Genomic DNA, 23,333 nt, shown 5'->3' on the forward strand with positions numbered 1-23,333 from the left:
TAGTGTAGGGAATGGAATGTCAAGGGACAATGTTGCCATTAAGCAGAATCGGGGTATTTTGATTCCTGGATGTGTGTAATAACACATGGAGGTGAGCCTGAGTGGTTCAGTTTTCAGGTCCAGATTCAAGCGTCCCTGAAGTTTGAGACGTTCACATCTAGCAATTTAGTTTGACCTGTAACAGAGAATGGGTCAAGTCCCAAAGTTTGCAACTGGCACAGAACTCCCCCCAAAATCCAGAGGTGTTTAGATTCAGGTGTTTACTTTGACTGACCTCCCTCCAGCTAATAAATAAACCATAAGGGCTAATGATGATGAGCCCTTAATCTATTCCACATACAAACCCATCCTACCTAGTCAAAACAGTCAAGAATCCTGCGATTTTCTGTAAAACCTGGATTTCTTCAGTTCCAAGCCTCCTCGTTCACCCTTTAAAATCAGTGGCAAAGCTCCCATTGGTGTTAATGAGAGTGGGATCTGGCCCACATCCAGGGGTGGCTCCAGGCCCCAGCACGCCAAGCGCGTGCTTGGGGCGGCATGCCGTGGGGGGCGCTCTGCCGGTCGCTGGGAGGGCGGCAGGCAGGGTGCCTTGGGCGGCATGCCTGCGGAGGGTCCCACTGGTCCCGCGGCTCCGGTGGACGCCGTGCTTGGGGCAGCGAAATGTCTAGAACCGCCTCTACCCACATCTGAACATTTCTCCTCTCACAGCAGTTTCCCTTACTGGCTTTTTCTTCTCTTCTAAGCACACAAGGGAGGCCTCTGCTGGTCGCAAAAAGCCTTACGTGGCTCTCAGTGACTTTACTTTCATTTTATTTACTAGTCAGTGACCTCTCTGTTCATCGAAGCAGGGATACAACTTTTTCTCAGTTTTACATATTTCAGACATAACAGGAAAGCCGTGAGACCCATGGACAATGCCCTACAGGACATGTAAGTGACCAACATTTTTACATGAAATGTTTTCAGCAGAATAAATGGTTTGACTTTCAAAGTCAGATGAAGCAAAACAACAGATCATGAAGAACAGAGCGAGGAGGGGTGAGAGTTTGGGCAGAGGAGTGGCTGGTAGTTTGATGAATGCTGAGAGTTTTCCTTTTTGGATTCTGTTTTGCAAATCGTCCACTAACACTTGTTGCTGGGAGTTTAGTGGGTAATCTGATCCTTGAAAAATTGTCAGTAGTCATTTTATTTTCTTAACACAGACAGAGATTTCATTAGACGTACTTCCTGCACTGCCCTATCCAGCTGGGAAAAAATGAAATCTTACTGTGAGTTAATGCATAACTGATAGTATCATGTATTTTCTCATTCTGATTCGAGGTGACAATGGCAACAATTAAGAAATAAAATAATTAAATTAAATAAAACAAGTATTTCTGCTTAGCACAGGGAAAAAATCAGCACACTCCATTGAGATTAGCTAATCAGGAAGTAGGAATGCTTGTCCTTTAAACTGTTACTGTGGAAAATAAAACACATTGGTTGGCAGGTCATTTATACTGTTCGCTGAATTAGGAGATAAAAATCAAAGATGAATCTCCGCGTAGGAAAATAATTGGCCTCCACTGACATAGCATGTCTGCCATCGGCAGGGAGCAAGGGAGCTGGAAATTGCAGCTCTTAGACATAGCAGTTTTTAAATGAGCATTATTCTACTCCTAGGCTGTAATGGTTTTTAAGTGGCATTAAGCTTACAGTGGGATACTTATATTAATATTGAAAATGCACACATCATGTCCAGTTAGGCTCTTAGACTATCACGGATCTGGCTCTGGGTGGGTTTTCCAGTGCGATGCTCCTGCCCCGTACGTGCCACATCATAGTTATGCCTGTGCATATGTTTGGTTGTCTGTAGCAGCTGGGCATACTTTTCATTGTCTTAACATGATGCATATATTTGGTTGTCCATACTTAAGTGTTTTTGTATCCACTGTATGACTCATTCTGATTGGCCAATCCAGATTGGGTCCCCAGAAGAGTTCTCTTTACCAATAAATAACATAATTCTGATTAGACTTACAAAAGTCATACCCATTCATATGCTGAAATGGCATCTACATGGGACTGGAACTCTTCTGTCTTTCTGAAGGGTATGTCATGCCAGAAGGATATTAAACTCTAAGCTGAGAGCTAGAGCCCTGGAAACAAGAATCAGGGAATTAAAGTGATCCTGAAGACAACTCTTGATTCAGGGCCCAATCTATCTCCCTTTGCTCAAATCTTGCCTCCAGCACACAACATAAGCAGTTGAACTGTGCACTGGGGATCTCTCTAGGATATGGGTAGTCAACAGATGGATTGGGGGCCAAATCCAGACCGCCAGACACTTTTGAACAGACCCCCAACCTTTTCATTTAGTTATTAACTTTATGGTTGTTTTTATTATTATTTATGATTACTATTTATTATTATTTTCTCTGGAGGCTGGACCTTGACTATACCTTTAACTAAGAAATGTGGACCTTGACAAAAATAATTGACTACCCCTGCTCCAGGAGCTGGGTGGGGGTGATGGGAAGTAATTCTTCCTCCACAAGACCATGGAGTGGCAACAGAGCCATTCTGCAGCTAGTTCTCCATTCTCAGCCTAGGAACAGACTTTATGGTGCCTGCACTCCACACCATAAAGGGGGAAAACTGGTGGATTCACAGAATGGCAAAACCACAATCCCCCATCCAGCCTTTGTATGGCAGCATAATGGGACCTGGGCTCTGTAGCACACTGGAGATGCATACCCCCTCTGCAGGCTCTAGAAATCCTGTCTTCCCATATAGGGGCTCTTCTGTGCAGCACAGAATCTCCCGCAGTATCTTTGGTTAAATGATCCAGAAGTTAAAAAGTAAAGATGGGTCTCAACTGTAACCTCAGATCTAAACATCCCAAACAGTGAGGAATGTTGGTTCCATGTACAAACATTGCTGCTCTGAGCTGTCCATAATCAAAAGATTCCTTCGGAACTCATATGAGCAGTTTAGACTCCTGTGGGTGTGAAGTGCTCTTGAGCAAGTCAATGCTGCATTCTGCTGTGGATCACTGAGTGTTAAAACTGCACCTTGGAGTGCAAATATCATAAATGCTGGGCACAGAATAGGCCTGATCCAAAGCCATTGTGTTCAGTGGGATTCTATCCACTTAATACAATAGGCTTTGGATCACGCCCAAAGAGCTTTAAACTCCCAACAGCAAAAGGGAGGCCTGCTGGTGGTAGAATTTGCAGTCAGTTCTTGATGGCCATATAACCATGTACATACAAAGAGCGTGAGGTGTCCTTAAATCCATCAGCTGGGATGGTCGTACAAAATACAGCCAATCAACCTTTACTTTCTCCAGGATGGGGTCAGGGAAATAAATATGGCTAGAAGTTCAAAGGAAAAATACCAAAGTGATTCCTCGCCAGGTCTCTCTCAATGGGCATGCATAAACAACAGGTCCCAAGACAGCTGCTGGGTCAGAATCTCTAAGAGTATGTGAGTGCATGTTTTATTATGTCTATTTTTATCTGATAGCAAAATCGTTTAGAGTCAAGTGATCCATTTGCCTTTCACCCTTCAGATACTGTACGATTTCTGCCTTGAAAATAGTGTTAATCCATGCTAAAAGTCTCTTTACACCTATTGAAGGCTGTCTTCTTACAGTATCTCTTGGAGGCATGGAATGTAAGCAAGCCAGTCCATTCTGTAAAAGCAGCAAAGAGTCCTGTGGCACCTTATAGACTAACAGACATTTTGGAGCATGAGCTTTCGTGGGTGAATACCCACTTTGTCAGATGCATGTAGTGGAAATTTCCAGGGGCAGGTATATATATGCAGGCAAGCTAGAGATAATGAGGTAGTTCAATCAGGGAGGATGAGGCCCTGTTCTAGCAGTTGAGGTGTGAAAACCAAGGGAGGAGAAACTGGTTTTGTAATTGGCAAGCCATTCACAGTCTTTGTTTAATCCTGAGCTGATGGTGTCAAATTTGCAGATGAACTGAAGCTCAGCAGTTTCTCTTTGAAGTCTGGTCCTGAAGTTTTTTTGCTGCAGGATGGCCACCTTAAGGTCTGCTATAGTGTGGCCAGGGAGGTTGAAGTGTTCTCCTACAGGTTTTTGTATATTGCCATTATTAATATCTGATTTGTGTCCATTTATCCTTTTCCGTAGCGACTGTCCAGTTTGGCCGATGTACATAGCAGAGGGGCATTGCTGGCATATGATGGCATATATTACATTGGTGGACGTGCAGATGAATGAACCGGTGATGGTGTGGCTGATCTGGTTAGGTCCTGTGATGGTGTCGCTGGTGTAGATATGTGGGCAGTGTTGGCATCGAGGTTTGTTGCATGGATTGGTTCCTGAGCTAGAGTTACTATGGTGCGGTGTGCAGTTACTGGTGAGAATGTGTTTCAGGTTGGCAGGTTGCCTGTGGGCGAGGACTGGCCTGCCACCCAAGGCCTGTGAAAGTGTGGGATCATTGTCCAGGATGGGTTGTAGGTCCCTGATGATGCGTTGGAGAGGTTTTAGCTGGGGACTGTATGTGATGGCCAGTGGTGTCCTGTTGGTTTCTTTCTTGGGTTTGTCTTGCAGTAGGAGGATTCTGGGTACACGTCTGGCTCTGTTGATCTGTTTCCTTATTTCCTCATGCGGGTATTGTAGTTTTGAGAATGCTTGGTGGAGATTTTGTAGGTGTTGGTCTCTGTCTGAGGGGTTAGAGCAGATGCAGTTGTACCTCAGTGCTTGGCTGTAGACAATGGATTGTGTGATGTGCCCGGGATGGAAGCTGGAGGCATGAAGGTAGGCATAGCGGTCGGTAGGTTTTCGGTATAGGGTGGTGGTAACGTGACCATCACTTATTTGCACCCTGGTGTCTAGGAAGTGGACCTCCTGTGTAGATTGGCCCAGGCTGAGGTTGATGGTGGGGTGGAAGCTGATGAAATCGTGGTGGAATTTTTCCAGAGTCTCCTTCCCATGGGTCCAGATGATGAAGATGTCATCAATGTAGTGTAGGTAGAGAAGGGGCGTGAGTGGACGAGAGCTGAGGAAGCGTTGTTCCAGGTCAGCCGTAAAAATATTGGCATACTGTGGGGCCATGCGGGTGCCCATAGCTGTGCCACTGATCTGGAGATATATATTGTCATCAAATTTGAAATAGCTGTGTGTGAGGATAAAGGCACAGCGCTCAGCAGCCAGTTGTGCTGTAGCATCATCAGGGATACTGTTCCTGACACCTTGTGTTCCATCTGTGTGTGGGATGTTCGTGTAGAGAGCCTCTACATCCATGGTGGCTAGGATGGTGTTTTCTGGAAGGTCACCAATGCATTGTAGTTTCCTCAGGAAATCAGTGGTGTCACGGAGATAGCTGGGAGTGCTGGTGGCATAGGGTCTGAGTAGAGAGTCCACATATCCAGACAGTCCTTCAGTGAGAGTGCCAATGCCCGAGATGATGGGGCGTCCAGGATTTCTGGGTTTGTGGATCTTGGGTAGTAGATAGAATAACCCTGGTCGGGGCTCTAAGGGTATGTTGATTTGTTCCGGTGTTAGTGTAGGGAGTGTCCTGAGTAGATGTTGCAGCTGGATGTTTAAATCATTATCTGAAAAGACAGTAGAATGTTTGACAAACAGAGCTCAGAGCACAGCGAGATGCTAAGGGGACAATATCTTTTATGTGACTCAGAGGGTGTTCCTTCAGATCTGCATAGAATGGTCACGCATTGACAAGGTGCTGGACTGAAGTGTCTGGGGTAGAACACACTGGCTGACTTATTGCCCTGGTTTTAACCCCTTTATGATGATTGGAAAATCTGTGTTCCTCTTGAGTATAAATATTTCCTTTTGTCTTTTTGATGCAAGTCATAATTAGAAAACGTCTTCCTTCACCTTGGTATATAACATCTTAGAAATATACCTCTTCCAAAATGCTTTAATTTCATGAAATAATTTCCTTTACCTAGATTGTGCAGTTATTAGAAATCCACAGTAATAAATAATGTATCCAGTTCTTTATTGATTGCAGCATGCAGACTTGGTGGCTCAGCTTTCTTACTCTGACAAAGCTTGTCTGCAAGGGTGTCAGCCTCTTGTCTGCACCTGGCTGAGTAACTGAATGTTCAGGGAATTTTGTGCTACAGTGAGTTTTTAAATGACACAGATCTATTCAAGCTTTCTGCCTCATAAAGCTAATATATCCATATTTAATTAGAAGCTTCATTTGAAGCTCTTTCTTCAGCTGAGGAAAATTTATTCTTTTTTCCTAGGTTTGAAAATCCAGCTTGGTTTGCCTTTCCTAGTTAAGCATTCCTAGTTAAGTCCACTTTTCTAATTGTCCAATTAAGATAAATTGTGCCTGGAAACAGAAACTGCATGTGCAAATTAGAAAAGCGCAAAAAATGTTTATGGGACACTTAAATTATATATGGATAAGTAAATCATTGTTACAAATTGTACAATTAATGAATTGCTTCAAAATTGGCAATTAATTCCTAAATTTGTATTCCCAGTTCAAACTGCAAGCAAGTTAAAATGTATTTATTATGTATCAATTTAAATATTTTACCTTTTGGTACAATAATGAGAATGGAAAAGAGGCATCAAAACTGTATCTGGTGCAGACAGAAAATCCTACCTAAATAATTAATTACTTTGTAAGTTAACCTTTTATGTGTCACGCCTCCTGATCTAGTCAAAGTTCTGCCTCCAAAGGCTTGCCCGTTCTCTCTGATGGAGCAGCAAGTCATAAAATTTACTTTCCTGGCCATGGTCAGTGCTGCTTTGAAACATTATGCAGTACTGGCTAGTACCCCAAAAAATTCACAGACCATAGAACAGCGATATCAGAAATATAGCATAGTATGATGTAATGAATGGCTCCACAGCCAGACAGAACTTCAGGTTTGTAAGCGTGGGTGGAATTCAGATCGCCTTGCTCCTAAAGCCCAGGCCACAACTATTGGAAGTAAAGAAGAAACACCTGTAACTATAATCATAGTAAGGCTATTTTGTAACATGCATTTGCGGAGGGCTGGGGTTCCATCCAATAGGGGGGTAACATATTGTCAAGGATTTTTTCCCCGCTTTGAACTTTAGAGTACAAAAAGTGGGGACCTGCATGAACACTTCTAAGCTTAATTACTAGCTTGGATCTGATACGCTGCCATCAGCCAGAATTTAGTGTCTGGCACACTTTCTGTTCCCCAAAAACCTTCCCTGGGGAACCCAGATCCAAACTCCTTGGATCTTAAAACAAGGAGAAATTAACCATCCCCCTTCTTTTCCCCCCCGAGACTTTCCCCTCCCTGGGTTGCCTTGAGAGGCTTCACACAGATCCAAACTCCTTGGGTCTTAAAACAAGGAGGAATTAACCATCCCCCCTCCTTTCCCCCCACCAATCCCTGATGAGTTCAGACCCAATCCCTTGGATCTTAAAACAAGGAAAAATCAATCAGATTCTTAAAAAGAAAGCTTTTAATTAAAGAAAGAAAAGGTAAAAATTATCTCTGTAAAATCAGGATGGAAAATGCTTTACAGGGTACTCAGATTTATATAGACCAGAGGGACCCCCCCGCCCAGCCTTAGATTCAAAGTTACAGCAAACAGAGATAAAAATCCTTCCAGCAAAAAGAAACACAAGTTGAGAAAACAAACATAAGACTAATCTGCCTTGCCTGGCTATTACTTACAATTTTGAAACATGAGAGACTGATTCAGAAAGATTTGGAGAGCCTGGAATGATGTCCCGTCCCTCTCAGTCCCGAGAGCGAACAACAAACAAAACAAAAAGCACAAACAAAGACTTCCCTCCACCAAGATTTGAAAGTATCTTGTCCCCCTATTGGTCCTCTGGTCAGGTGTCACCCAGGTTTACTGAGCTTCTTAACCCTTTACAGGTAAAAGAGACATTAACCCTTAACCATCTGTTTATGACACATCTGTTTATTATATTAGCTAATTCCGTATTTGTACTTCCTTTCCTCTTCAAATAGTGAGAGTGTGACGTCAGAGTAAAATGATGGATTGTGACATCACAAATGGTTCAGCAGCAGGTGGGGAATAGGTGAGTGAGTTGGGGGGGAGGACTCAAGAAAGCTATCAGCACATAGATATCCATAATAAATATTAGAATTTCACCGTCCTCACTGAGACCAAAACTGTCATTGATTTCATAGACTACAGGAACAAGGCCATGACAACTAATGCCAAGTCTTTTATAACAGCTTATTCTAGCTATTTCTAGCTTATTCTCCTCCTAGCTAAAACCAACACCAGTTCTCCCCATTGCTTGTGAAGACAATGAATGTTTTGTATCTGCCATACGCACACACCAAGGAAATGGATCTTTGTTTTGTGTTTCAAAACTTAAAAATTCATAAGCAAATCTGCTTCCAGTGCAGGATGGCCTTGGTTGTGGCTAGCAACAAAATAAATCTCAGTATTGGTATCCTCTTTCCATGCCAGCAGCACAGTACACGAATGATAAAAATTGTAGATTTACTTCCATAGAAATTCCCTTTTGCTTCTGCTGATGTAATATACTAGCAGAATATGTTAATCTTTATACCTATAGATCAAGAAATCTGTATGTGTTAAACTGAGTTAGTACTGCATAGACATTATCATGTCATTCAAGACTCTTGGGGTAAAGACAAGTGCTACTGAAGTGCAAAACAAAAAAGATTGATACTATGTTGCCAGAAATAGGTTGCAAAATCATTGTCCTGTCAATTAACAGGTTTCCAGGTAGGCTAGCTTTCTGTTTAAGCTTATATGATTGACCAAGTTCATTAGGGCAATTCATGTGTGAAAGAGACAGATGTTCCAAAGAGCTGAGCATGTTGAATATGAGCTCTTTTGAAAATCTGCTCACCAGTGTCACAATGGGAGCTGCTGGGTGCTCAGTGCTTTCAAAAATCTGGCCCTCCATGTTTGCAGATCTGGTGACTTAGATCCTGAATTTGGTCTAGGTCAATGGTTTTCAGCTTTTTTTCATTTGCGGACCCCTAAAAAATTTCAAACAGACGTGTGAGACCCCTATGGAAATCTAGTCTGTGGACTCCCAATGTTCCCCAGACCATAGGTTGAAAACCACTGTCCACCTTTCATGGACTCTTTAGACCAGCATTTCTCAAATGCAGCCACCGAGGCCCCATGCAGCCACCAGGGTTTTTCTCGTGGCCACAGCCTCTGGGTGCTGATTGTGGGGGGAGGAGGGGAGGAAGCAGTGGAGCCACAAAGCCAGAGGAGCAGGCAGCCAGTGTTTGTTCCCCATCTTCCCAGGGATGGTGGGGTTCAGGCTTCCGGCTTCATCTCTGGGGTGGTGGGCTCTTCTGGCCACACAGCAGTAGGCTCTATCCTATGGCTGCAGGGCTTCGGGCCCTGGCCCCAGCCCCAGGCTAGCCACCCCTTTGCCCCTAGACTCTGCTGCCTCCCCTGATCCCCCCACTGCCTCCCTACCCACCTCCTCATCCAGGGCTTAATTTGTCCTCCGTCTTACCAGGGCTGAGTAAGTCTGTGTGAAAAGTGGTATTTGTATGTTTATGTCACTTTTCACTGCCTTTTAGTTTTAGCTATCGAGTCTGCTGATGTGAAAGATGATATTAGCAAGCACACAAATATCATTAGCTAGCAAGTCATAACCCCCCCAAAAAAACAACAACAACAACAACAAAAGACAAGAACATGCAAAGCACCTTTTTTGAGTCTCTATTCTATTTACATCAAATAAAGAATACAGACAACTGTACATTATTTTTGTTATTAGGTCTGCAAAAAATCCTACATAAATAAATTAGACTGATTTGGACCTTTATATATACATATTTATTTGCTTTTCCAAATTTAATTCAGTATTTTAGGAAAAATTGTCAGAGCGGCCACCAGCAAGAGTTGGTGGCCACATTCTGAGGCTACCAAAATTTTTGTTGTGAGAACCCCTGCCTTAGACATAGTCCACAGACTACAGGTTGAAAACCAGTGGTCTAGGTGACTTTCTGTGAATAAATCATTTGCCTCAATGAGTCAGCAGAATCCATTTAATCCTCCACCCTGCTCACAGGGTGAGGTGTTTATTATAATAATCAAAGACAACAGGGGGAATCTTTTAAGCCCTTGTACAGTTTCATTGGCCATGCTGAGTGAAATGCAAAAGGTAAACAAGCAAGAAAAAACCGAAAAACTGTAAAAATTCGGATTTACTAGAATCAATTCTTTGTAGGGATCCCCCTGACTTCTGTTTTTGTCCACTGCGGCTTCCACAAGGGAAGATCTTTACAGATGTAGGTCTGTATATCTTTCCTATGTCTGTAAAGAATCTCCTCTTGAGCTAGCTCTCTGGGGTTTTGCCAGGCCCTGCTATCTCTTTACAGGTTAACAACAGCCACACTCTAACCCCCGAGTCCTTCGAGTATCTCCCTGGCATACCCAGCCCCTGATCCACTGGACACTCCCATAATTCCCAGAGGAACAATAAATCACCCCTTACTGGTTACACCATAGGACATAGCTCCGCTTCACATGCAGCATTTTGATGTATTTCTAGAGAAAGCAAACGTAAGTTTATTTAACAAAGCACAGAGAGTCTATTAATAGCGAGCAGAAATATTGGAAACAAACGATAACATAAACAATTCAAATCAGAGCATGCACACTAGAGCAGTAGTTTTCAAACTTCTTTTCTGGGGACCCAGTTGAAGAAAAGTGTTGATGCCCGTGACCCAACGGAGCTGGGAATGAGGGGTTTGGGGTTTGGGAGGGGGCTCTGGGCTGGGTCAGGGGATTAGGGTGCAGGAGGGGTCAGTGCTCTGGGCTGGGGGTGTAGGCTCTGAGGTGGGGCTGGGGATGAGGGTTTGAGGGGGGGCTCAGGGCTCGGGCAGGGGACTGAGGCACGGGATTGGGGTGCGGACTTGCCTCCAGCAGCTACTGGTCAGCAGCACAGTGAGGGTGTTAAGGCAGGCTTCCTACCTGTCCTGGCAGCTCGGACCACGCTGTGTCTGAAGCGGCCAGCAGCAGGTCCAACTCATAGGCAAAGGCGCACAAGCGGCTCCATGCGGCTCTTGCCTGCAGGCACTGCTCTCCACCCCCAGTGCTCGGGGTGGGGACAGCGTGCAGAGCCACATGGCCCCCCTGCCTAGAAGCCAGACCTGCTGCTTGCCGCTTCCGGGGTGTAGTGCGGTGTCAGAGCAGGTAGGCACTAGCCTGCCTTAGCTGGGCAGCACCATGGATGGGACTTCTAACATCCCAGTCGGCGGCGCTGACCAGAGCACAGGGCCGGCTCTAGGCACCAGCAAACCAAGCACGTGCTTGTGGCAGCACAATTTCAGGGGTGGCATTCTGGACCTTTTTTTTTTTTTTTTTTTGCTTGCGGTGGCAAAAAACCCTAGAGCTGGCCCTGCCAGAGCGACCAAGTGCCTTACATGCCGCGACCCATTACTGGGTTGCGACCCGAACTTTGAAAAATGCTGTACTAGAGCCTAATCTTAACTACCAAGCCATTGTCATGTCATGTAGAACAAAAGCTCACCCCAAATCCTTCCAGCATACTACAGTCAGACGTGGCTGTGAACTTCTGTTCATAGGACAAGTCACTCGGTCTTCTTGCCTCCTCTGTGGAAAGATGCAGAGTTTGTCTTTGTCCCTACAGTAATAGTCCACAAATCCATTGCAAACAGGATAACTGCTGCTTCTTGTGTTTTCCTGTCTGGAGTCTCCCCTAGAGAGTTTACAATCACTTGTTTATCATTTTGCTCAGATTGTCATTAAGCGTTCATTATGAAGTGTACAACATTCAGTTTATATGTAGACCAACGAATAGATAAAACATCTTCTGCCTGAAAGAAACTTGTTTATCTCCTTCTGGTGACTGACCACAACTCATAGACCTTAAGAACATAAGTTCCAGTGTAGATACTTAACTCCTTCATATTATCCATACATGAAGTGCCTGCTGGCACTACGGGTATGTCTATATTGGAATAAAAGACCCGCACCTAATCCCCACCCCCAGCCTTTCCTCCCTTGCAGGATCTCAGAGCTCAGGCTCCAGCTTGAGTCCAAACATCTACACTGATTTTTGCAGGTCCACAGCCTGAGCTCAACAAGCCTGAGCTGAGTCAGCTAACCTGGGCCATTTGTGGGGTGTTTAATTGCTGTTTAGATGTACCCTAAGAGGTCATCGGGTCACACTAGAACATCACCAAATCCTGTCCTGACTGGTGAGAAATAGGGAGCTGTTTCTCTGTCACAGGGATCTTGCTAGGGCACAGGAGTGCACAGCATATGGTGCTCCATACACTTTGCTGGTCATCTGATCTGAGACCTTACTCTGTAATCTCTATTTACACTGGTAGCATTTAATCAAGCCAGTAGTCCCCTGGACTTCAGCAGGACTACTCAAGTTAAGTGCTTACCTTCTCATCGCAGGGCAGCCCTGAGCCCCCATGGCTGTTACATGCTAGTGTTGTGCACAAATTAAATAGAAACTTTGTGTTGTGCACAAACAAAATAGAAAATCCATCCAGCTGGAGGCTTTGGAAATCTGGATGGAATGTTATGGCTTGAGCCCACAGTGTACATGAAAGCCTGCTTTCACTGCCCACCAACTGAGGGCAGTGCTCTCTTGCATATGTGACCTCTGAATACCCTGCCAGTGGCCCCTTTTCACGCCCACACTCTCCCTCCTTCACGGGCACTGAAGAGCTGACTTCCCCTCGCTGTCTGGAACGTGCTTGCTTTGTGCCGAAATAACCACCCCCTGCCTTGCTCCTCCCGTTCCATTTCCATCCTACAGACGGGGTTAAGTACCAAGAAAAGGAACGTCTAAAGGAGGCCAGTTCCGTGACAGGGGGGCTGCTGCTGAGCCCTGTAGCTGGGAGCCAAGGCTCAGAACAACCAGAGCTCATTTGATCTCCCGGCTTGATTCTTTCTGGGTCATCAGAGTCGGTGCCTTGTTCCAGGAGTTAACAGGCCCCCATCACCACCTGGCATACAGCCTGCAACCTACATCTGCCAGTCCCAGGGAGGGAGCGAGGAGAAGGAACCCTGGGGCCACCTTCACTTCTGAGAGCTGGGCGGGCTGCGGCTTCTTTTGGCGTGCAGCTGGGCGGGTGGATGATGTTGGAGAGCCTGGTGGAGGGAGGCATCAGGCTGTAACCGGAGCCCCAGCAGCTGGGGCTCCCTGCAGCCGCCGCCTGCTTGTCGGAGGAGGACGGGCCTGTTAGCGTACGGAGGGGAGGGACTGGCGGCTGCGGCTGCAAAACAAGGAAGTCTCCACGCATTGCCCCGGCCGGGATCCCCAAACTGCCGCCATCATGCCAGGTCAGTGAGCGCTCGTTACCTCCAAACGGGCAGCTGCTGGGGACGCGGTGGGAGGGGGCAGGCGCTCTGGCTGCGCTCGCAGCGCGTCCCTCGGGTAGCGGCAGCTCGGGCTGGAGAGAGCGCACAGAGCGCGGCTGGTGGCTGTGGGTGACTGGCTGCAGGGGGTGCATGGAGCTGGGGTGGCTGGAGAGAGCGCACAGGGCGCTGCTGGTGGCTGCGGGTGACTGGCTGCAGGGGGCGCATGGAGCTGGGGTGGCTGGAGAGAGCGCACAGAGCTCGGCTGGTGGCTGTGGGTGACTCTGGCTGCAGGGGGCGCTTGGAGCTGGAGTGGCTGGAGAGAGCGCACAGGGCGCGGCTGGTGGCTGTGGGTGACTCTGGCTGCAGGGGGCACATGGAGCTGGGGTGGCTGGAGAGAGCGCACAGAGCGTGGCTGGTGGCTGTGGGTGACTCTGGCTGCAGGGGGCGCTTGGAGCTGGGGTGGCTGAAGAGAGCGCACAGAGCGCGGCTGGTGGCTGTGGGTGACTGGCTGCAGGGGGCACATGGAGCTGGGGTGGCTGGAGAGAGCGCACAGAGCGTGGCTGGTGGCTGTGGGTGACTCTGGCTGCAGGGGGCGCTTGGAGCTGGGGTGGCTGAAGAGAGCGCACAGAGCGCGGCTGGTGGCTGTGGGTGACTGGCTGCAGGGGGGCGCATGGAGCTGGGGTGGCTGGAGAGAGCACACAGAGCGCGGCTGGTGGCTGTGGGTGATTGGCTGCAGGGGGCGCATGGAGCTGGGGTGGCTGGAGAGAGCGCACAGAGCGCGGCTGGTGGCTGTGGGTGACTCTGGCTGCAGGGGGGCGCATGGAGCTGGGGTGGCTGAAGAGAGCGCACAGAGCGCGGCTGGTGGCTGTGGGTGACTGGCTGCAGGGGGGCGCATGGAGCTGGGGTGGCTGGAGAGAGCACACAGAGCGCGGCTGGTGGCTGTGGGTGACTGGCTGCAGGGGGCGCATGGAGCTGGGGTGGCTGGAGAGAGCGCACAGAGCGCGGCTGGTGGCTGTGGGTGACTCTGGCTGCAGGGGGCGCTTGGAGCTGGGGTGGCTGGAGAGAGCGCACAGAGCGCGGCTGGTGGCTGTGGGTGACTGGCTGCAGGGGGCGCTTGGAGCTGGGGTGGCTGAAGAGAGCGCACAGAGCGCGGCTGGTGGCTGTGGATGACTCTGGCTGCAGGGGGCACTTGGAGCTAGAGTGGCTGGCGAGAGCGCACAAAGCACGGCTGTGGGTGACTGGCTGCAGGGGGCGCTTGGAGCTGGGGTGGCTGGAGAGAGCGCACAGAGCGTGGCTGGTGGCTGTGGGTGACTCTGGCTGCAGGGGGCGCTTGGAGCTGGGGTGGCTGAAGAGAGCGCACAGAGCGCGGCTGGTGGCTGTGGGTGACTGGCTGCAGGGGGGCGCATGGAGCTGGGGTGGCTGGAGAGAGCACACAGAGCGCGGCTGGTGGCTGTGGGTGACTGGCTGCAGGGGGCGCATGGAGCTGGGGTGGCTGGAGAGAGCGCACAGAGCGCGGCTGGTGGCTGTGGGTGACTCTGGCTGCAGGGGGCGCTTGGAGCTGGGGTGGCTGGAGAGAGCGCACAGAGCGCGGCTGGTGGCTGTGGGTGACTGGCTGCAGGGGGCGCTTGGAGCTGGGGTGGCTGGAGAGAGCGCACAGAGCGTGGCTGGTGGCTGTGGATGACTCTGGCTGCAAGGGGCACTTGGAGCTAGAGTGGCTGGCGAGAGCGCACAAAGCACGGCTGTGGGTGACTCTGGCTGCAGGGGGCGCTTGGAGCTGGGGTGGCTGGAGAGAGCGCACAGAGCGCGGCTGGTGGCTGCGGGTGACTGGCTGCAGGGGGCGCTTGGAGCTGGGGTGGCTGGAGAGAGCGCACAGAGCGCGGCTGGTGGCTGCGGGTGACTGGCTGCAGGAGGCGCTTGGAGCTGGGGTGGCTGGAGAGAGCGCACAGAGCGCGGCTGGTGGCTGTGGGTGACTGGCTGCAGGGGGTGCATGGAGCTGGGGGTGGCTGGAGAGAGCGCACAGAGTGTGGCTGCTGGCTGTGGGTGACTGGCTGCAGGGGGCGCATGAAGCTGGGGTGGCTGGAGAAAGCGCATAGAGCGCGTCCGGTGGATATGGGCGATTCTGACTGCAGGGGGTGCGAATAGCTGGGAGTGGAAGTTGGAGCAGTGGCTGGGAGCATTTAGGAGTATTCTTTGCAATGAGTTTGTCAGGCCTCAGCAAGGAAGAGCAAGCCAGTCATCTGGAAATACTTCCCGCTGTGTCTTGGCAATGTTGTGTCCTCATCAATACTTGTCTGGAAAACTTGGCTTGTAAGCACAGCATTGACTTTTGGAAGCAGAAATTCTCCCCCTCAAGAGGAAACAACCCCTTTGCATTTCTGCAGTTCAAAACTCAGTCTCTTTTTTCCTTCAAATAGCCCTTAAAAATGTACTGTGGGAGTGAGAGCTTCCCTAGGGCAACCTTCAGCTTGTGTATCCCAGCGATGTAATGACTGGAAACCAGGCCGATTTTAATGGAATGCAGGACAGGCTGCAGCCTGACAGACAGAAGACTTCACTGGCCTCCACACCATGCTAATGGTCACACAGCACATTGTGTGGTACCCTAGCGCTGTGTCTGTCTACGTAGCTCTATAGTGAAAACCTAGTTATACTGTTAACTTGCAGGACAATAATTTTCTGCCATAAACCTTAACTCCCGCCAATAATATACCCTTTGGCATGTCTTTGCTCTTGGGTTATACGTACTCAGCTGATTTACGGTAGTAAATACCATGTCCCCCCAATTGATACAGGATCAATAGTTCACACTGGGCAGTAACAGTCCTCTTATCCTCCTCATGCAAGTTCTGAGCTCAAATTAGGAGCCCCGGTCATTGCGCTAGGTGCTGTGCAAACACAGAACAAAAAGATGGTTCCTCACGTCCTCACACAGTGGTTCTCAAGTTCACAACCAGCTCTAATGCAAATACAGAGCATGAATAAAATGAACTTGCTAGCTGGTTTCAAGAGCTGTGGGGCAAGATAGACTGATCTGGGTTTGAGATTTTGTTTAGTTTTTCATTTTCTTTCTTCCTTGCAAACATTGCAGTAACTTGACTGCTGCGTCTACCCGGGTGGGCCTGCTTTTAACTGCTGTGGAGAAGTGCTCTAGCTGCCACAGCAAAGGGCCCTTTATAAATGCAGAACATAATAATCAGATCTATTACGATTGCTACCAGGTGAATATGAAATACTGGCTCATGGCTTGAATTTGGGAGTAATGATTTGTTTGTTTCTAAACAAACACAAAAAGCATCCATTTAAATAGCCTGAGGTGGCTGATGTGTGTAGGTATGAGATATTGTCTCTCCTCCATAGCTGGCTGTGGGCCTAATCCTGTAGCCTCCCCATGAATGAATCTCCCATTGAAGGCAATGGGAGTTCCATGCAGGAGGCATTTGATTCCTGCTTTCTTATTTAGCATTTAGCCTTGGATGATACATCTAATATGACTGTGATGTGGAGAATCAAATTTCAAAAGCACTGATGACTTTCAGCTTGATCAGTGTACTTGGAGCTATGAAAAATGTTGAGAAGAAAAAACAATTTAAGACACTGGGGTCCTGGATTTTTTAATTTTGTTTTACTTTTATAATCCTAAAGTTAATTTAGGACCTAATCCTGCAACTCTTCCACATGAGTAATCCCTAGTAGTGAAAACGGAAGTTTTGCATTTAAAACAATAGCAGGGCTGGTTTCTTAACGGCTCTGCATAATGAGAGATTTTTAACTTCAAGATAATTATGGTGAGAGTAATTGCCATCAATTTGTGCACAGCAGAGTTACTTGGTTTACAAGTCTGGTATTTTAATTTCACGGGTCAGTAGAAGGTTTTCATTCATTTACTAGAGCTATTCACTTCTGATCTGATATCATAACAACTTTGAAGCTCTTAGCAACTGCGTTTTCAAAACAGCCAGGCCACCATAAGCGCTGAAGTTGTGAAGATGGGACTAATTATGATGTGAGTCATGCTTTAGCCTTGGAGTCATGAATTTTTGATATATAGAGCCAATATTTATGTGGAGTTTGTAAGTAGTAGTACTGTGTTACTCAAAATATTTGGAAAGGATCTACTGAATACTATTTGGAAAAGCTTTATTCAGTCCTAAAATCCATTTCCAAAATCTGGTTCCAATTCTGAACAGTACAACACAATGAAACCATGCAGTCAAACATGCTATCATGAATCCCTGTGCCTGTGTACAGCCCATTAGGTTCACAAGGTTACAGAGAGCAATATATTCTAAGGCTCAAATTCTGCAGATACCTAGACACATGTTTAAACCTAAGCATGTGCATTGCTCCACTGAAGTCAATAGGCTGGATATGTGCTTACGTTTAGGCACACGTATTCAGGATTGGGGTCTGCATACAATTCTGAGGGAGCGAGCTTTGGTTTCTGTGTCTTTGCTCATTTACGTAATTGGGTACTGGAATGTATACGGACAGAAGACACCAGCAAGTCTGTTGCTGCTACATGTTAAATTTCATAACGTAGCATACTGAGAAAACAATACTGTGATCTTTTAACATTTTAATGAAAATAATATATATCACCAGTATAATATACCCAATATCTATCCAACCCTTCCAAAAACATCTGTGTCATTTATATCTAATTGGAGTCCTCTATGCATCAAGATTCTACCTCAGTATATACAGTACAAACACTTCCTGGTTACATTATAGAAGAAAATGTGACCTTCATGTGAAGGTTAGAGAACTGATAACACGCGTGAGACAAATGACACCATATTTAGTGATCAAATGCTTTGTAATTTTTTGTGCTTTCCCAGATGAATTTAATATGTTAACTGTTGTTTAAAGTAAAGATGGGTTACTAATGTTGCTACAGAACATTTTTCTGAGTGCAGGCACTAGAAACTTTCCATGAGCACTAGGCACTGCATGACTCAGGGGACTGGCAGTGCAATACAGAGCCTTTCACGTCTAGGTAATCACTTTGAATCCAGCACAGATCAGTAGAGACCAAAAATCATTATCACCTGCCAGCTGTTCAGTGACAGATGTGATTTGATAATCTTAGACCACTTCTCTGTGGACACGTCTATTTAAGAAAAGAAAGGAAAATAAGAAGCAGGCCTTTTTTGGAAATCTGAGCAGAGAGGAGCAGAGAACACTAACCATTCATCCCTAAAGAGTGTTCCTGCAGCTTAGTCCTAAGGCACGTTGGTGGGGAGCTTGCATTGCACTGTTCCTATCATGTGCCTTCAAATTCCAACTCTGTCAATTTCACCCTAACAGGATTTTGAAAAGTACCAACCACCTTTTTAGAGTAATAATTGGAGGAGACTTGCAACAAGTGTTCTGGAGAATCCTTACGTGCAGTGGCCACCGTGACAGCCTGTAGAATTGGTATCTATGTATTATTAATGTTATTATGGTGTGGAGAATAAGGGAGATAGCTGTATATTTTTTTAATGGATAACATATGCAGCCCAGTGTACCTGCTTGATACTAGCCTACCTATCTTCATGGAGCTAAATCAAAGGAGGCTGTCAGGGGGAAACAAGAAGGAAATGAAACCATGACAAATATAAGGTATCCCCAGAGTGAATACCAAGGGTCCTTAGGGAAACAATGGGAAAGCTATTAATTGAGAAATTAATTGTCTGGCTCCAACCAGACTATCCAGGTTTATTCTTCTCAGCTCTGAGCCTAGGATCAAAGGGGTTACTGAAGGGTTAAAGAACCTGGCCTGGAGAGGAAGCAGGTAGCAGCAGGTGAAGATGGATCTTTGACAGAGACACCGAGAATGCTGCTGGCTGTCTATCTCTCCCAGGCCGGGAGTAGGGGATATGAACTGGATGGAACCTATCTAGAACTTGCAAGGAAAGAATAAAGGCTGGGTAAGACCCAGACAGATATGCCTTTTGTTGTTTTATCCTTTCTGCCTTCCTATGGTGATTAAATAATCATTTGTTTTGAAGAAGCTGTTTTTAGTCACTTTAATCAGCTGCCGGTCAGAGGCTTCCAGCAGAAAAGGGCTTACAGGTGCCAATCACAGTTGGGCCTGTCTTGTTAACATGGCTGGTAAACAGGGAGGCTGCTGCCCTGAGATCTGGTCTAAGAGTGGTAGGACTGCGTGATTCCACCCAGAGAGGGCTGAAGGTAACAAAACCAGTCCCCGGAGGGTGCCCTCTAGAGGGAGTAATGGGTTCTAGAGCACAGCTCACTCTGTGCCATGACATACGGCATTCCCTATCCTATTACTGTGCTACCATATACAACCATGCGTGCACTATGCCAGTATATCCTCTGCTATAAGTATGGGGACTATCGCAGTGAAGTTAATTAGGCAAAAGGACAAATTATAAAGGTGTTTATGGTGACTACTGTAGTTTGATATTATGGCTAGGTCTACACTACCGCGGTAGATTGATCTAAGTTATGCAGTTACGTGAATAATGTAACTGAAGTCAACATAGTTAGATCCACTTACCTCAGTGTCTACACTGCACTGTGTCAACAGGAGATGCTCTCCTGCTGAATTCCCTTATGCTTCTCAGGGAGATGGAGTAAACAAGTTGATGGGAGAGTGCTCTCCCATTGACTTAGTGTTTCTTCACCAGACCTGCTAAAGCACAGCCGTGCCGATCTACCGGTAAATGTAGACATGGCCTTAGTCGTCGTCTTGTTATAATTCGTATTTTGCTGGTCTGATGACACCAATCAAGGATCAGGACCCCATTGAACTAAGCATTGTACAAACAAGAAACAAAAAGATAGTTCCTGCCCCAGAAAGCTTACATCCTGCAAAAAGAACTATGTGCACTCAGCTTCTCAGATGCCATTGACTTTCGTGTGAATTGGAGGTGCTGGCATCTCAAAGGAGGTTCTCAACATCTTACAGTATTGCAAACAGTGGGGGAAGGGGACTTCCCTAGTGCCAGAGCGTGTAGCCCTGATTCCCTGCCAGTCCCCTTGGATCTTCATCTTCTGGGGCCAAAAACTACGGTTGGTCATGGAGTGAGCAAACTGTGCTCCCCTAATAGAATAATATGGGTGAGACATTTGGAAGGGGAACTTTGGAATTCTCCCCTTCCCCACTGTGATCCTTTTCCTGCAGGCTTATGGAAGAGGACAATCTAGCGGCCTGTATTGTTTGCAGAGTCTCCTCGAGGGCTGACTGTGCCTTGTTGCCTCCAAGACCAGAGTATATCATACCCATTTTCAAACACCTATAGTTACTGTAATGACCTAGTCTTTCAGCAGCTATTGTCAAAAATATAATTGCCTGTTTTGTAAGAAGAAGAGATATGTGTCATTTTATGAAAGGTTGTAATGGAAATGATGTTCTGCTTGAAGGTTAAAAATGAGAAGCATATTGCTTTGTTACCATCCCTTGCTTCTTGAAGCATTTATGAATTATGTATTTTGTTCCATATGTGAGGATCTAGTGGCAGCAAATAACTGACAATAGCGCATTTCTCTCTGATATAAGTCTTGATTACATTTTGAAAACATACTTTTCTTCCTTTTTGTTCCTTTCTGAGGCCAGGTGTCAGCTCGAAATGTAAACTTGACGTGCATCCAGTATGTTCCTGTGACCTTTCAGGATTTAGGTAGAGGGGGGGAAAAGTGTCAGGGCACATCTGAAGCGTGCTGAGTATGCACGGTATATGAGTCAACATGTAATGATTAGGCTTTGTTTACATCTCTGTTGCTTTGAACTCCTAACGACAATTCCTGATCCTCCTCTCCAGCTCCTTATAAATGCTTCCATTTCCTATAAATAAGTAAAATTATTAGTCTTTGTTTAAACTTCCTCAGTCACTGAAATAGCACCTAGTCTAAGAGCCATCTTCTACATCTGTGTTCGTAGCCCAGTCAGGGCTGGTTCTAGGTTTTTTGCCGCACCAAGCAAAAAAAGAAAAGGGAGGGGGAAGGGGTGGCCGGAATGCTACCCATGCGAAAAGGAAAAAACAAAAAAGAATGGCTGGAATGCCTCCCTTGGAATTGTGCGCTCCAAGCACGTGCTGCTTTGCTGGTGCCTAGAGCCGGTCCTGAGCCCAGTACAGTGATGATATCCAGACTGGGGCTGACTTCAGTTCACTAGTTCCATGTTTACCGTCTCCTTACAGCAGTTCCATGACTGAATGAAGCTAGGGCTGGATTAAAAATCACTTAGGTTAATGTTGGTAGAGGAAGAGCAGATGTGCAATCTGATGGGTGTCCGCCACACAGCACCCCTGTGCAAGCAGGGCTGACTCTGCAGGGCCTTGCCTCTGTTTTCCCCTTCTTCAGAGCCTCTCTTCCAGTCACAGCCCTACTTGGAGGCTGGGTGGGTTTTTTTGTTTTTTTTAATGGCTTAAAGTTCAAAACTAAACACCAAAGTCTATCCTCCTGCCTTAGCGGACTAGTCCCGGCCCTTCCTAGCAGAAGCAATTCCCCTAGTCTCATAGTCTTCCCTGCAGGAGCCTCTATCATTCGCTGTAGTCTCACTGCAGCTATCTTCTATTCTTTCTAGGAAATTGTCTAATTCTCCTCAGATGGGACTCATTCTGTTCTCGGGGTTGGCTTGGCCCCAGGCTTTCCAGCCTAAGGGCAAGCCACCCTGTCACACTGAGGAAAATGTAATTAACGGTGGTGACAGGAAGCTATTATTTTAAAATTAAATACTGTCTTTCCCTGGACTGCTGATTGTCTTTCCCACATGGAGGCATGGAATTGCAGTACTTTGCTATCCCTCCACATGATACAGCACCTGGCGCAATGGGGCACTAATCCTGATCAGAGTCTCAGGACACTACTGTAATATAACACAGCGGGTAGAAAGCTTGTAAGGATGTATTCGTAATGTAGCTGGTTGCAGAATTGTTTTAATGAACAGGAAAGCACAAATATGGGGTTCAATGCCCCAAACATTTACTCACTCAGGTAATTCCATTGATTTCAGTAGGGCTACTCAGATGAATAAAGAGTTTACAAGATCTGGTCCATAACCTGTCATAAAAAAGGGATAATCTTTGTCTCTGTACAGTATTTAAAGCGTATTCTGTTCAAAACACAGAAACCTCCACGCACAGTAAGTAATGAAAGTGTGTTGTAATTAGTCTATTAAAATAACTGGGGCAGTGCCAAGATGGTGCTGTAACCTAAATCCACAATCTCGTTGTGCTGCTGGCCTCGTTTCTGAACTTTTTAGGCAAGGATTAAGGGACAGAGAGATAAATCCTAATAGCAAGATAATGTGTTGTTTTTTTTAAATCTTTGCATACACCAACATGAATGTTTTGAATTTCTCTCATGGTAGTTGCTGCTTCTTTGATGTAATCTCTTGCAAGTTAGAAATGCAGAACAAATCCCAATTTCTACTGCTTGAAAATATATCAATAATCTTTCTCCTGCATGTGTGAACTCCTTTTTATTCTATTTTTTATGCATTATTAGATTGTTGATGATCAGTTTGCACAAGATAGAAGGTCTCTGCTCCAAGGAGTTTAAATCAAGTTTCTCAAATTGAGAAACTGGACAAATTGGCGAAAGTCCAGAGAAGAGCAACAAAAATGATTAAAGGTCTAGAAAATGTGACCTATGGGGAAAGATTGAAAAAACTGGATTTGTTTAGTCTGGAGAAGAGAAGACTGAGAGGGGACATGATAATGGTTTTCAAGTATATAAAAGGTTGTTACAAAGGAGGAAGAAAAATTTGTTTTTTAACCTCTGAGGGTAGGAGAAGAAGCAATGGGCTTAAATTGCAACAAGGGCTGTTTAGGTTGGACATTAGGAAAAACTTCCTAACGGTCAGGGTGGTTAAGCACTGGAATAAATTGCCTAGGGAGGTTGTGGAATCTCCATCATTGGAGATTTTTAAGAGCAGGTTGGACAAACACCTGTCAGGGATGGTCTAGATCAGTGGTTCCCAAACTTGTTCCGCCGCTTGTGCAGGGAAAGTCCCTGGTGAGCCGGGCTGGTTTGTTTATCCGCCGCATCCACAGGTTTGGCTGATCACGGCTCCCAGTAGCCA

At 46.4% G+C, this 23,333-nt stretch overlaps 1 protein-coding gene across 4 annotated transcripts in view; it reads left to right on the forward strand.

Annotated features, from left to right (window-relative positions):
• Positions 1–817: 817 nt before the first annotated feature.
• CARD19 (caspase recruitment domain family member 19) overlaps positions 818–23,333 on the forward strand; it is a 151,847-nt gene continuing 129,331 nt past the window's right edge. For 3 of the 4 annotated variants that reach the window (XM_050959219.1, XM_050959216.1, XM_050959218.1), the window contains exon 1: positions 818–930. In XM_050959219.1, coding sequence (XP_050815176.1) covers positions 915–930 — 16 coding nt within the window. In that variant the 5' untranslated portion in view covers positions 818–914. Of the gene's footprint in view, positions 931–13,155; positions 13,283–23,333 lie in introns of those variants that run through there. The other variant, XM_050959217.1, reaches the window with a different exon arrangement.

The sequence above is a fragment of the Gopherus flavomarginatus genome, chromosome 6 (assembly GCF_025201925.1).
Source record: "Gopherus flavomarginatus isolate rGopFla2 chromosome 6, rGopFla2.mat.asm, whole genome shotgun sequence".
NCBI classification, from domain to species: Eukaryota; Metazoa; Chordata; order Testudines; family Testudinidae; genus Gopherus; species Gopherus flavomarginatus.